General features: G+C 55.2%; 1 protein-coding gene across 19 annotated transcripts in view; it reads right to left on the bottom strand.

The window, feature by feature from the left end:
* Pcbp3 (poly(rC) binding protein 3) overlaps positions 1 to 13,316 on the bottom strand; it is a 224,582-nt gene that overhangs the window by 12,645 nt on the left and 198,621 nt on the right. For 13 of the 19 annotated variants that reach the window (XM_078044806.1, XM_078044808.1, XM_078044807.1 and 10 more), the window contains 4 exons: positions 12,520 to 12,651; positions 11,771 to 11,899; positions 8,323 to 8,466; positions 5,180 to 5,221 (listed from right to left, as the gene is read on the bottom strand). In XM_078044806.1, the coding sequence (XP_077900932.1) occupies positions 5,180 to 5,221; positions 8,323 to 8,466; positions 11,771 to 11,899; positions 12,520 to 12,651 (447 nt within the window). The remainder of the gene's footprint in view (positions 1 to 5,179; positions 5,222 to 8,322; positions 8,467 to 11,770; positions 11,900 to 12,519; positions 12,652 to 13,316) is intronic. The other 6 variants (XM_078044798.1, XM_078044800.1, XM_078044799.1 and 3 more) reach the window with 3 other exon arrangements.

Genomic DNA, 13,316 nt, shown 5'->3' with positions numbered 1-13,316 from the left:
CCATGAGTATGGTTTGTCTCTCCTTTAGTTAGATCTTTTTGTCCTCTTTAACTTTTAATAAGGCAAGATTTTAAAAGAGTCAACCAGATTTCTCACTGCTCTTCCTCTATAACATTCTTCCTCTATATGATTACTTCTAAGATTTGACTTTGGGCCTTGGTTTTATATAGATGTAAGATGGATTTCTTTTTGTTTATCCTGTTTGGATTTGTTGGAGTTCCTAAATGTGAGGATTGGCTTCTTCTACTAACTTGGGAGAATTCTCAGGCCATATCTCGTAGTTGTCCTCTCCACTCTAGTAGCTCCTGGCCTCCGCTCACGGGCATGCTCTTCCCTGTCATCTTTCTTCACCAGTGTTTCTAGACTCCCATGCGAACAAGTCATGCGATGGGCTTGGGAAGCCAGTGTCTGTTCCTGAGGGCAGGTGGAGGAACTGGGCTAGAGCCTTGCACTCAAGGGCACAGCATAGGAGGTGCTGCTCTGTGTAGGAAGACAGCTCCAGCCAGCACTGAAGGCTAATCTGGGCTTCCAGTTCTGTGAGGCAGGACTGCAGCCACCCTCTGGCAGTGGGTGGAGCTGAGGAAGCCTCTGTAGCACTCCTGATCCAGCATCTTGGCAAGAACACAGGCTCAGGGCCCGGGGTGTGGCCATCAGCTGTGTGTCCATGGGATGGGGTGTTGGCTCTTTCCTCTTTTTTCACCATCAACGAGAGGGTCCCTCGCCCACCTCTCTACAGGGTTCTGGAGGGAGATGATGAACAAACGGGAGGGGAAGCTCTCCACAGCTCTCTGCCCCAAGCTCTGCAGTACACAGACTTTCTGTTCTCCGCAGGTCCACAGTAAGTGTTCCCCACCTCAGAGGCACTGTGACAGACGCTGGGATGAAGGCACTTCCAGTACATGTCTGGCTGCACACCAGCCCACGTTTTTCTTTTACTCTGATACATACCTCCACATTCTCCCCACTATATTCCAAATAAAGAGCAGATTCCTTATCAGTCCTGGTGCTGACCACTCCAGAGTGCTCAGCACCCTCCATGGCACTGCCCCCCTCTCTGCCAGGGGAATCTCTCAGAGCTTCTTTCAGGTATGAGGCCGACAGTCCTGGGGTGGACCTCCTGGCTGTGCAGGCTCTGGAGAGGACAGATGGCAAATCCTCTGTCATTGCTCACAGGCTATGGTTTCAACTTTGCTGCTTTCTTCATCTTTCAATTGATGGGGAGTGGTCTGGAAACCCCGAAGGCTAGACATAAAGGTGCGTGCCTGAGGGTGCTCCTAAGTTCACCGAGGGCCCCTGACTTCCACGATCTGGCCTTGTGGTGGTCTGAACAATATGCACTCAGTAGAAACTGCCTGGAGCTTGGACCTTCTTCTAGCTGGTGATTTGTGCTCCACACTCCACGGGGATGCTTGGCAGCGAGAGTTCAAGTCTGCCATCATGACGGTACAGAGCTGACCCTGGGCTGTGCTGTGGCTAAACCAGGAGACTCGGCAGGTTGTGCTTTAGGTGCAATTTCTACTTATGAGGGCTTATCGGGACACACCCCTACTGTAAGTCGAGTATGTGTGCAGTTTCTCCAAGAGGAAAGCAAGCCTTTCCTGGAGTTAACTGCACCACTGTAAGTAAAATGACAGAAACAGGAGGAAGCAAGCCTTGCAGCCCACCCGGTCTCCATGTCTGTCCAGGGTCTGCGTGCCCTCTTTCCTGTTCCATGCCCCAATACTGGTGCTGTTTCCCTTCCGTGAATCTGGACCACACCTGACCTGATCCTGGCAGGACACCATGGTACATGGACAGTTTTCCCAAGGCTGCTGACCACCATTCTGGGGAACTTGGGGGTGTTGAACCAAGTCCTCCCCCTGCTCAGCAGCACTCTGTGCCTCTTCATGATGCCTGAGCCTCCAGAGCTCCAGGAGCGGCCAGGGGTTTGGGTGAACAACGCAGGGGGTGTGTGGAGGGCAGCAGGGAGCTGTGGGGTAGGACAGTGTTCAGGATTATTAAATAAGGGTCCACTTAAGAGCACCTAAAAGCATTGTCTGAAACCAGCACAGGACATGCGAATGTTCTGGGTCTAGACAAAGCACTCAGTGGCCAGGAGCAGACCTTATCAGGTCCACACGTCTGAACCGGACATGCACAGCCAGACAGGAAGTTAAGCTGCCGAAAGAGACTACAGGACCCAAGTGCTGGCCCCTGTGGTGAGCATGCACTTTGTATTCAGTCACACTGTGAAATAAGTCAGTTAGCTTTTCCTGTACTCATATTTTCCTTCTAAGAAACTGAAGCCTTAAAATTCCTACAAGCACGCACGAAGCTCAGGTACATGCACGTCTGGAGCCACCATCACCTGTGTCACTAAGCAATCGTCTTGCCTTTGCTTTCTGTGGGTTATCCAAGTGGTTGCCCAAGACTTCATTTCATGTGCCTGCAAGAAAGGCACTTGGAATACCCTACTCTGCTTGCAAGTCACATGACACTGCTACAGAGAACAGAATGACTTCCACAGAAAGCCATCTCAGGACAAATGACCAAGGCCTAGTCCATTCGGGCTGCTCCAACCAAAGACCTTAGACTGGATAATCTGCAGACAGCATAACTTACTGCTCACAGTTGACGGGCCTGGAGGCCTAGGATCAAATGCCATGGGCTCTGAGTCTGGTGAGGGCCCCTGTCTACTTCCAAGGTGGTGCCCTGAGTGCCATGTTCTCATGTGAAAGGGACAGAGGGGAGGCAAATCCTCCTTCCCTTGTTTCGTGTGTGTGTGTGTGTGTGTGTGTGTGTGTGTGTGTGTGTGTGCGTGTGTGTTACTGAGGATTGAGCCAGTGGTGCTTTACCACAGAGCCACAATCCCTAACCCTTTTAAATTTATATTGAGACAGAACCTCACTAAGCTGATGAGGCTGGCCTGGGACTTGGGATCCTCCTGGCTTGGCTTCCCAGTCACTGGGATCACAGGCACCACCACCACATCCACACCTGAGGCGTCTTTTTAAGAGCACTAATTCCACTCACGAGGCTCAGGCCTTGCACGTTTCTCCCCTTGCAGAGGCACCTTCTGAGGCCATCACTGTCACAATTAGGTCTCCACATATGAACTCTGGAAGGACACATTCAAACCACAGCACCAAGTACTTCAAATCTCACCACACCGAAGAGGCGACTGCATAATAGTTATTCATTAGCTTAAACTAATCTGAAACAATTTGTAAACTACCTACTGGAGAGGTACTGAGGAAAGCCACGTGGGGAAGAGCAAAACCACCACTCAAAACAGATCAGCCAACCAAACCAATCGAAATCTCACTCCCACACACACGCCTAAGCCGCAACCTCTGCAAATCTCAGTCCAGAAATACCTTTCCATCAAGGCAGGTGTCCGTACCTTCTCTAAAAGATCAGTGCGAGCTTTGGACTCTTGCCTGAAGGAAACCCACCAGCTTGCCAAATGGTCCCTGCAGGTCAGGAGGTCTGACTCTGAAACTACCATCTGGTGTAAAGACAGACAACACTCAACCTCTTCAGCCAGCTGCCTCCACCAGGGTGCCAGACTCTGCTGTCTGTGGCTCTAGGTTTGACAGTCAGACTTTGGCATGTGTGTGTGCACACATACATTTCAGGAAGACTGGCCATCCTGGAAGCCAAGCCCTGGCCCCACCTGCCCCCTTCACTTCAAGTGCTCTACAGTGGCCATGGGCCACAGTAAGGCAGCCTCTCTGGGCATAGGAGTGCACATGCTCTGCTTATGTGGCACTGACAGCTAAGTGCAGGCCGAGGGAAGAAGGGATGTGGCAGTGGATGCAAGGTGGCCCACGGCCTCAGCCTCCAGGGTGGCCATAGGCAGATGTGTCCACAGTTGACCAGTCATAGCAGTATCAGTCACGTCTAAAACCAGGAGCCGATATACATGCCTGAGTGTGACTGCAGGTGAAAGGACCCCTCTTATCCTTGTTTCTCCATCATTGACTTGTGTGTGCTTCATTTAAAGGAAAAATAAAACCCAGTAGTATTCATCTTTCACCCAATAGAAATTTTCCTGCAATGATAGTGAACTGCCTCTATTTCAAATTCTTTAGTGGTAGTTAATTTAAAAAAAATCTCCCCTGTCCTGCCTTCAGCTCTTATCCAGATGAGCTTCTGCTTCCTGCTCAACTCAAATGCAAGGATCTGGAGAGGACTGATGGGCACCACAGGCTCAGTGGGCCCGGCCCTGCCTGATGGCTGCCTAGCTCTGGGGCTGAGTGGAGATTGCACAGACTGCTGCAGCCTCAGAACTAACTTGCACACACAGAGGACCCTACCTGGCTGCCTTTCTCCTGTTTTCCCCACTCCCCCTCATCTCTGTTTTCTAGCACAGACCCACTGACTGGTATCTCTAAAGCCTTCTCAAGAACACCCTCTGCTCATGGCTGGGGCCCTTTTCCTCTGGGCCCCTAAAGGCTGTAGCCCCACTGCTCTAGTGCCACTGTGGTCCCCTCTGCACCCAGATCTCTGCACAAAGAACTGCTGTACCAATTGTACATTCAGACTCTCCTGTGACCAGGAGATACCTGAGCAGACCCTGGTCGAGGAGCAGCTCGACAGGCTCAGCTTGAGTGGCTCAGCTAGGAGCCCAGGCGCCAGAGCTACCATGTGGCATCTCTCTAACTCCAGGAGGAAACGAGGGCTTGCTGGCTTTTGACACTGGGGTCTGTGCATGGTGCACTCTAAGCTTCAGCCTGGGCTCTGGAGGGGACTGCTTTGCTCCACCAGGCACTCAGGTGCCGTTTCCAAGGAACCTTAGAAGACCCGTCTTGAAAACATCGCCCAACTCCTTAGGTGCACCTAGAACACTGCGCCCACACCTGCTGCAGACGGTGAGCTGGCACCCTGCCATCAGGGCAGGTGGCTCCTGCAGGGTGGGGGCCACCGCAGCCATCTCAGTGTGTGGGAGGGAGCCCTCGACTGTAGCAGTCAGCGGACACAATCTGCCATCAGGCCAAGTCCTCAGCACAAGCGGAATGAGTGCCAAGAGGTCAAAAGGTTATCAAGGTCATATGGATACAACACGGGTCAGGAGCACTGAGAAAACTGGTTAATATTATTATGTAATATTAATATTAGTAGCAACTAACAGCGGCATGCAGGTGGGCACACGACAGAAAGAATAGAAGGGTGGAAGGTAGACAAAGTGAAGACTCACATCCGGGTGGGGGATGGCGTACTGTCCCTGGATCGTGTAGGCCTGGAGAAAGAGAGAGAGACCTTCAGCTTATATTGTGGCAGAACTCGGCCTGCCACACCCTGGCAACCCTCCCCTGCACAACAAGAACCCTCTGGTGACAGCCTCTCCCTCGGTGTGCTCCTCTACCTGCTCCTGTTTGCTCAGGACAAAGGCCACTGTTCTCAGGGAAGGAGGCGGCCAGGGCAGGCCAGAGAGCTGCACCCCTCCCTGAGCGGCCACACCAGCAGGAGGCAGGGGACGACTGAGCTCACCCCTTTTCCTAAAAGAAAGCCCTGAGGGTGACTGACTTGACCCAAGTGAGAGGTCCATTAGTATTAATCAACCCTCAGAGTAGATAGTGGGGGAAATATTTGCCCCCAAGACATTCAAACAGAAAAAGAAAGCTTTAAAAGATGACCCAAACCTGCAAAAGCCAGATGGAGGAGATCTCATTCGGCCCAGTTGGTTCTTCCCATCAAATCTACAGTTGCATCCCGAAAGGGGGGCTTCCCTCCAGAGTGTCTATGGGACCCTGGGACTTGTTTTCACCATCTCCTTGCCTGAGCTCTGTGACTGAGCCAGCTCAGCAACCATCCACTCTGAGGGCCTGCCCACCTCACCCTGATGCCCCAGTGATGGCAGAGCCCCCGTGGTCCCTTCAGCCCAGATGCCTCCTGTGAGTCAGAAGCTCCTGGCCAGATCACGTAGGAGCCACGGAGTCAAGGGAGAGCAGGCGCACAGAAGGTGGACCTGGCTTTGCTGGGGGGCCACCAGGCCTGGTGGAAGCACAGAGTGAGGATGTGGTTTCTGGCACCTGGATGTGTGGGGCCCCCATCCCAAGACGACATGTGTCGTCCACTTGTTCTACACTCAGGGTCGCCGATGTCTGAGAGGAAGACCTCAGGGGAGACCACCGTCACTTCTCTGTACCCCAGGCCCTCCCACAGGTTTCTAATCTGTCCAGAGTTTTCATCAACAACCCATCCCAGGAGTTCAAGATCAATCTACCACCCAACAGGGACCCAGCCGCAGTCCAGCTCTGAAACAGATTCAGGCCCAGTGGAGCAAGGTGCTGGCTGGGACAGCCCCACTGTGCTGATGGAGGGAGCAGAGGAATCTTACCAGATACAGCGATGTTCTAGGAAAGGAGCAGGGCTTGGAGACCCAGCCTCAGGCTCTGCAAAGTTGCTGCCAGGGATGTGCTCCTATGTGTTAGCTACTATAGGGACCTCTGCAGTACCCATGGGCCAGGCCCCTGGGACACAAGGGGTTGTTCTCTCTGGGCCCACAGGTCTGAGCTGAGTTGTGAGTGAGTGAGTGCTGCTTAGGTCACTGCTCATTGTGGACCGACTGACACCTGCCTGTTCCCCATAGGCTCTGCCTGAGGGTGCCCCGGTGATGCCTGCAGTGACAGCTGTGTGGACAGTGCTGCTGAGCACCCTGGCCTGTGGCATCGTCACTCCCCTGCTCAAGGGGATGAGTGCCAGGCTCCCTCCTGTGTCTGTCATGCATGCTACTCTTGGGCATGTGGGGGCTTGAGTCCTGGAGAGCTTGGGTCATGGCCTAAGCAGATACTTCTGAGTTCTGCTATACCTCACTTCTCAGTTTGCATTTTGGATCCTTTCCTGGGTGACCTGCACTCAGAAGTGACTCCTGTGTGACTATCCACGTGTCACAATCAAGGCCATCACTGGCTACCACACTGTTCCAAGGGCACAGTGGTGGGCCCTACAAATGCCATGGCACCGTGACCTGGAGGGCACATGGCAATGACTGGAGGGGTGGTGCATCTGCCTGTTTCACAGGAAGATGGGGTCCCCCTGTGGTGGCTTTGCCACCAGAGCTCATGTCATCTGGCTCTGCAGACGTGTCTGTATAAAGGCACCTCCCCTGGAGTGAACGAACCCCAAATTTCACTGCATATGCCATGAAGGGTTTGCTTCAACACTGGGGGAGTCCCCAGGGTCTGCTGACGCCAACCTCCATGAACTCATGGGAGTGTGCGGTGGAGCTGGAGTGAGGAGGTGCTGCATGGCGTGTGCTCCACCAGGGCAGCCTGCAGCCCTTCACCATGCAGGGCCTGGCTTTCTGACCTGCAGTAGGGCATGGGCCACATGCTGGGGCTACGTGAGGACGGTGTGCACAGGAGGGCTCCCTGCTGACAGAGGGGCAGACCAGAGGCATGAGACAGGTGGGGTGGGGGCAAGCCTGAGGATGCACCATGTGTCTGGCCAAAGGAATGGAAATGCAGGCTCCCTGTCCCTTCCTCTACCATGGGCCCGTCGCAGGATCTGATAAGATTTCTCCACACCAATGAGAAAGACTTGAGGAAACATTTTCCTTGTCCTCCTTTTTAGATGATAAACTCCCATGCCCACTCCACACCGGCTGGACCACCTGTGGGGACATCTCTCTCTCAACTCTCCCTTGAACAAAGACAGACATCGCGGCCGGCTGGACACAGAGCTCTTTCAGGTCAACCCCAGCTGGACGTGTGCAAATCATCTGTGTGGATGGGCAGTATGGCCTGAGGTGGCCGCAAAGGAGGAAGCCGGGGCATGGCCCTTCTCCTGCCTCTTCTCCAGGGGTCTGGCCCAGCCAGAGCACACAATTCCTCTCTACCCCATCCTTCCAGGTTTCTTCTCCAGGAAAACAGGGGTGGGGGGCTAAAATGTGCAAGATCTGGGCTGTCAACGCGGGTGCTCTGTGATTTGAGGACACCTGCTAGGGCAGGTGTCAGGGTGGGGGTGTCAGGGCCAGCAGGGCCAGGGCTGCCTGGCCTGCAGCTGCTCCTCCCTCCTCTCGTGTTTGCACAGCTCCTACTTGGAGTGTGCTGTGGGGTCTGGGGACCCTAGTTCTCACAGCCCCTGTGGCCTCCAACACGAGCTGTAAGTTGCCCAGGTGCCCTTGTCTCTACCCAAGCAGCTCAGTCACACCCAAGAACTAGGTTTGGCAGGTGTGGCCTGGGCAGAGGTCCCTCCTGTCTAGGTCAGGGGCCACACTCGGGAGACCTGTCTCCCTTGCTCCCACCCGCCAACTGGTGTGGGCCAGGAGAGCTCTGCGTCTGTCCGGTGGGTGGGAGACGTGCACGTGAGAAGGCGAGAAAACCTGAGTGCACTAACGGGCAGCGGCGGGTGCTGCAGTAAAAGGCTGAGGTTGGCAGTGGAGGCCGCGAGCGGGTCGGCTCTTACCTGACCACCTGCAAAAATGACAGGGGTGGAGGCGGGCTTTGGGCGGTAGGGAATGGTGGCACCTTTCGGTGGGGACTAGGAAAAGGGACAGGAGAGGGAGAGAGAGCGTTAGAGAAGCCTGGCAGCTGGCCGTGGGGGCTGCCTTCCCGAGCCCGCCCCTCTGCATAGACCCCAAGCTCCAGACTTGGCCCAGGCAAGGGCTCAGAGGCTGTGGCGGTGCTGGAGGGAGCAGCCCAAGCCAGGGGGCACCATGAGGAGCCGAGCATCCTCGAAGCACACCAAGGGCAGGGCAGTGCCCCCCATCCTCACGGCCACTTCCTCCAGACAGGCTCCTTCCCACCAAGGCCCCCACCCCCACACGACCCTGCCGCCCAGTCCAGTGTGGCGTGTCGGTTATGGGAGGCCAGCAGGGCAGCCACCTGCTCGTGGGACCCTGCTGAGGGCTGCTGGCTGAGGTGGGCTTTGCAGTGTTCGCTCATCCTGCCGCCACCCTTCCTCCTGGGGTGGCCCTCGAGGACCAGAATGTGCATGGCATCCATGAGCTGGGCCTGGCTGTGACTTCACAGGTGGACAGCTAGGCATTCTCTGACAGAAACGCTTGAGTTCTCTGGCAAAAGCTGAGCCTCGCACACAGCGCACACAGCGCTGTGGGAACTGCTGTCCAATGCCCCCAGGGCTTTCCTGGTCCATGACAACAGTCAGTAGAGATGGTCACAGGAAACTCATAAACATCCAGTGTTGCCATTAGAAAAACACCATTTTATTACGTAGATGCCAAATGAAGTATTCCACAATCAAGATGAGGTTTGCTATAGTTTTCCTTGGTTATATTCTGTGTCCAAAGTATAGGATTCTTATCTTAGGTGAAGGACATTCTTAAGCACCATAACCTTCCCCAGCCCTCTTCACCTGGTCAGGAGTGGTCAGCCACTACCTGGCCCCACTCCCTGTCCCCTGGGAGCAGGTCCGAGGGATGGGCCAGGAGGCACTGAGGGCTACAGGCTGTTGCAGCACAGGGAGGCTGGGGATAGCCTGCCCTGTGGGTGTTTTGGGGCCACAGACCACTCAAGGGCCAGTGGCACCCCAGGCCTGTTGGGTGTGACCTTTGAGCACACAATGGGGGACCCACCCCTCAGGGTGGGCGCAGTGTCCATGGTGGCACAGGTCTTGCTGGGTGACAGTGTTGTGGTGGGGATGGTGCAGAGTGGGCGTCAGCAGGCCCAGGCTGGGTCTGGGTGATGCCAGCAATAGGGAGGCCCATCTTCTGTGTTCGTGGGGTACTGACCAAATGCCTCCAAGTGCCTCCATGCAGACCAGGGCTCGCTTCAGGCCAAGGCTTCGTAGTCAGACTCAGGGTTGGTTGTAGAAGAATCATGCTGGAGGGCCAGAGTTGACCTCTGTACTGTACCACTGCTGCCCTGCCCCTGGCCGACCTCCTCAGCCTCTCAGCCCAGAGCTCCACTCCTTGCCCTGTCCTGCAGTACTGCATGACTGTAATTCCCGATGCCCTTCTCACCACAGAGGAGAGGCTCTCTAGCAGCCGCTGTTCCTCAGGAGGGGCCAAGCACAAAGACCTTTCCTTGACGGGCACAGAAGTGCAGGTGGCCCACTGTTGTGACACCTGTGTTATCTGCAGGCCCCACGCAGGCTCATCTGTCATGGGACAGCCCTTTCTTTTGCAATTTTAGGAGTGCAAGGCATACCCCATGCGCAAGCCCCAAAGTCCTCTGATTGACAAGGAGGGCCTCAAACCATCCTTTGCTTTTATTTCCAGCTACACTGCTTCTGTGGGTGATGCACCCTCCTCTCCTGGGAAGAACGGCTCCCAACCTTCTGCCAGCCACAGGATGTGAAGAATGGGTGTCTTGTCAGGCCCACATCCATCTTCTGTTTGTACCTGCAGCTTCCCTGTCTCCCATGTCACACCATCAGGAGGAGACAAGATGGTTCTCACACTCAGCCTGGGGCACCGACATACCACAGCCCATGGCCCTACCTGCCTCTGAGGGGGCCGGTGTCTTCCCACCACCACCGGCAGGCAATCAGCTGGAGGAATTTGACAAGACCATACACTTTGTCCTAAGATCTGGGCACCATCCCTGACCAGGGACGTAGGAGGCAGGGTCACTGGCTGCCACTCGGAGGGTGCCACTTGCAGGCCTGTTTGGTGAGCCTCGGGTTTCCAGTTACTCAGACCAGCAACACTCTGTAACCCTGACCAGCGTGTGGGGGAAATTCACAATAAGAATATTTTGAAAAGTGTTTTAGACTTCTCAAAATATCATACCTCATGAAAATAAAATCATGAGAAATTTTAGAATTAAACATGGGGTTTGAGGCTGGGTATGGTGGTGCATGCCTGTAATTCCAACTGCTCCAGAGGCAGGAGGATATCAAGTTTGACGCCAGCCTGGGCAAATCAATGAGACCCTATCTCAAAATAAAAAGGCTGGGGATGTAGCTCAGTGGAAGCACACCCCTGGGTTTAATCTCCAGTGCTGAAAAACAAAGAAACACGGAGTCGGAGCGCAGAGCCAAATATGAAAAGGGACAGAGCCGGTGGCCGTCTAGCAAGGCTATGGCTGCTGGGGGACCCCAGCCCCAGCCAGGTGCGATGTGGACGCACAGCCTGGCCACGAGAGGGGGACGGAGGGGAAGCCAGCCGCCCGTGAGGCAGGAGGACCTTTCTTCTGGGGTGGGCTTGCTGCAGTCGCTTCAGGAAAGACAAGCAGCTACTGACAGTGCCGTGAATTTGGCTTCATTTTGGCTTTGACTGGAATTTGATTCTTGGGTTCTTTCCTCCTTGTCTGCTGCGACTCCTCTGCTTTGTTTTATCCTTCTGTCCCCTCATCTCTATCTCCATGCTGGGCACTTTGTGTGTTCGTCCTGAGTCTGCCCTGTTGGCCTCAGAGGCAGTTCTTGGTGCCATCTGCAGACCTGGGGAACACGGAGGCTTCCGGCCCCACCCTGCTGAGATGGGCACTGCAACCCTCCCTCCCCCCTCACCTCCACCACACTGGCCTCCACAAGGTCAGCCCCTCCAGGGCGGGCTCTCTCTGGCCTCAAACTCTCTCATCAGGACAAAGCTGTCCAGCTCCAAAGTGAGAGAAGTGTGCTTCTTCCTGTGCTCTCTCTGAGCTGACAAAGGTGGCACTGATGCTCCAGGCAGAGGGGGTGTTGGGGGGCAAGGGCAGACCCCAGCTGCCCTCCCCAGGGAACTGCAGCCTGGGAAGCTGGGTCTAGGGACTTCCAGATCCTCATGTCATGCCCCAACCAACCGTAGGAATCCTCAGCATCAAGGAGGTGCCTGGGCTCTGCCAGGACACAGAGTGAACCCAGCGCTGAGCGCAGAGAGGGTAGGCTGGTGACGTGACTGTACCTCCAGCATGACCACACAGATCTGCTTGACGCACTGTATAATGGCATCTGGCGTCCCTGAAATGGTCACTGCCCGCTCCGTGGAGTTGGGCAGCATGTCCCCGGCCACCTGGACTTGGGCACCTGTGGACTGGAGAAAAGGGACATTGGAAGTGGACAGTAGAAAAGGAGGGTGGTATTGTGCACAGGATACGTGGTATCTCCAGAGTCTTGGGGATACTCAGGGCAGTCTACACAACGGACAGCCCTTCACTTGACACAGGGCCTGGCTGGCCATGCTGCACAGGACCACAGTGTTGCCCCCTATGTCCCCTCCCTCCACCCCTGCCTGGACACCCAGCCTCTGCAGTCTCCTCTGGGAGCACATGGCCCTCAGGCAGGAGGCCATGCCCCTGGGAGGGCATGGAGTTTGCAGGAATGGACTGCTCTCTCCTCACCCAGAACCCCATCTCCTCCAGAGTCCAGGTCGCTTGGGGACCTCCTGGGGAGGGGTCAAGTGGGTGGCTGCCTCCCATGTCGGGGAGGCTCAGCTTTCCCTGGGGACTGGAGACCCTTCCTAACCACCAGCAGGGCTGCTCCCTACACGAGGTCACTGTGTGGGTCCCCCACGCTCCACTTTTCATTAGTTCATTGGACTGACTGTCCCTGTTGCATGTAAGCGTCAGGCTATCAGAATCTGCAACAGCTAGTGCCAGTGATGGCAGGCTGCATAGGGGACGTGCAGAGAGATGGTGGGGAAGGTCTTGGTACCTCCCTTATCTCCTTGATCTTGGAGCCGCCTTTGCCAATTAGGGACCCGCACTGGCTGGCTGGGACCACCAGCCTCAGCGTCACTGGGGGCTTGCTGGTAGCAGGGCTGTTGCTCATGGAGTTGATGATGTCCTAGGGAGGAAAAGATGCATGTTGGCACCACATCAGTGAGTACAGCTGCATGACTGGGATACTGAGAGGAGTGTGCACAGCATCTGTGCCCTGCACCAGCCCCATGCACCTTGCAGGGCCCATGAATCCCTCCCCGACGGGGAAGGGACACAGAGGACAGGATGGGTGGTCTCCAAGCTGCAGAAGACCTCAGGCAGGGCACACAGATCAAAAGGACACCTGTGGCCGGGTTTGGTGGCACACACCTGTAATCTCAGTGGCTTGGGAGGCTGAGGCAGGAGGATCGCTAGTTCCAAGCCAACCTCAGCAAAAACGAGATGCTAAGCAACTCAGTGAGACCCTGTCTCTAAATAAAATACAAAATAGGGCTGGGGATGTGCTTAAAGGTTGAGGGCTCCCGAGTTCAATCCCTGGTACCAAAAAAAAAAAAAAAAAAAGAAGTCTGAAGGCCTGGGGGTACGAGGGCTTGCACAGATAGACGTGTGAGGTGGGAGCACTGCAGAGCAGAGACCATCTTGGGTGGGTATGACAAGCGTGACTGCCAAGGGTTGGAGGTGTAGGGTGGAAAGTGGCTGTCTGGTGCCCCGTACTGAGGAGAGAGATGAGTCAGAAGGCAAAGGGCAGCAGAGGTGTGATGATGGGTTGGAGCCGGCCTGCCTGGGTAG

Source organism: Ictidomys tridecemlineatus, chromosome 3 (assembly GCF_052094955.1).
Source record: "Ictidomys tridecemlineatus isolate mIctTri1 chromosome 3, mIctTri1.hap1, whole genome shotgun sequence".
Taxonomy (NCBI): Eukaryota; Metazoa; Chordata; class Mammalia; order Rodentia; family Sciuridae; genus Ictidomys; species Ictidomys tridecemlineatus.
The sequence above is the reverse complement of the archived record's forward strand: the minus strand, read 5'-3'. Positions and strand labels throughout refer to the sequence as shown.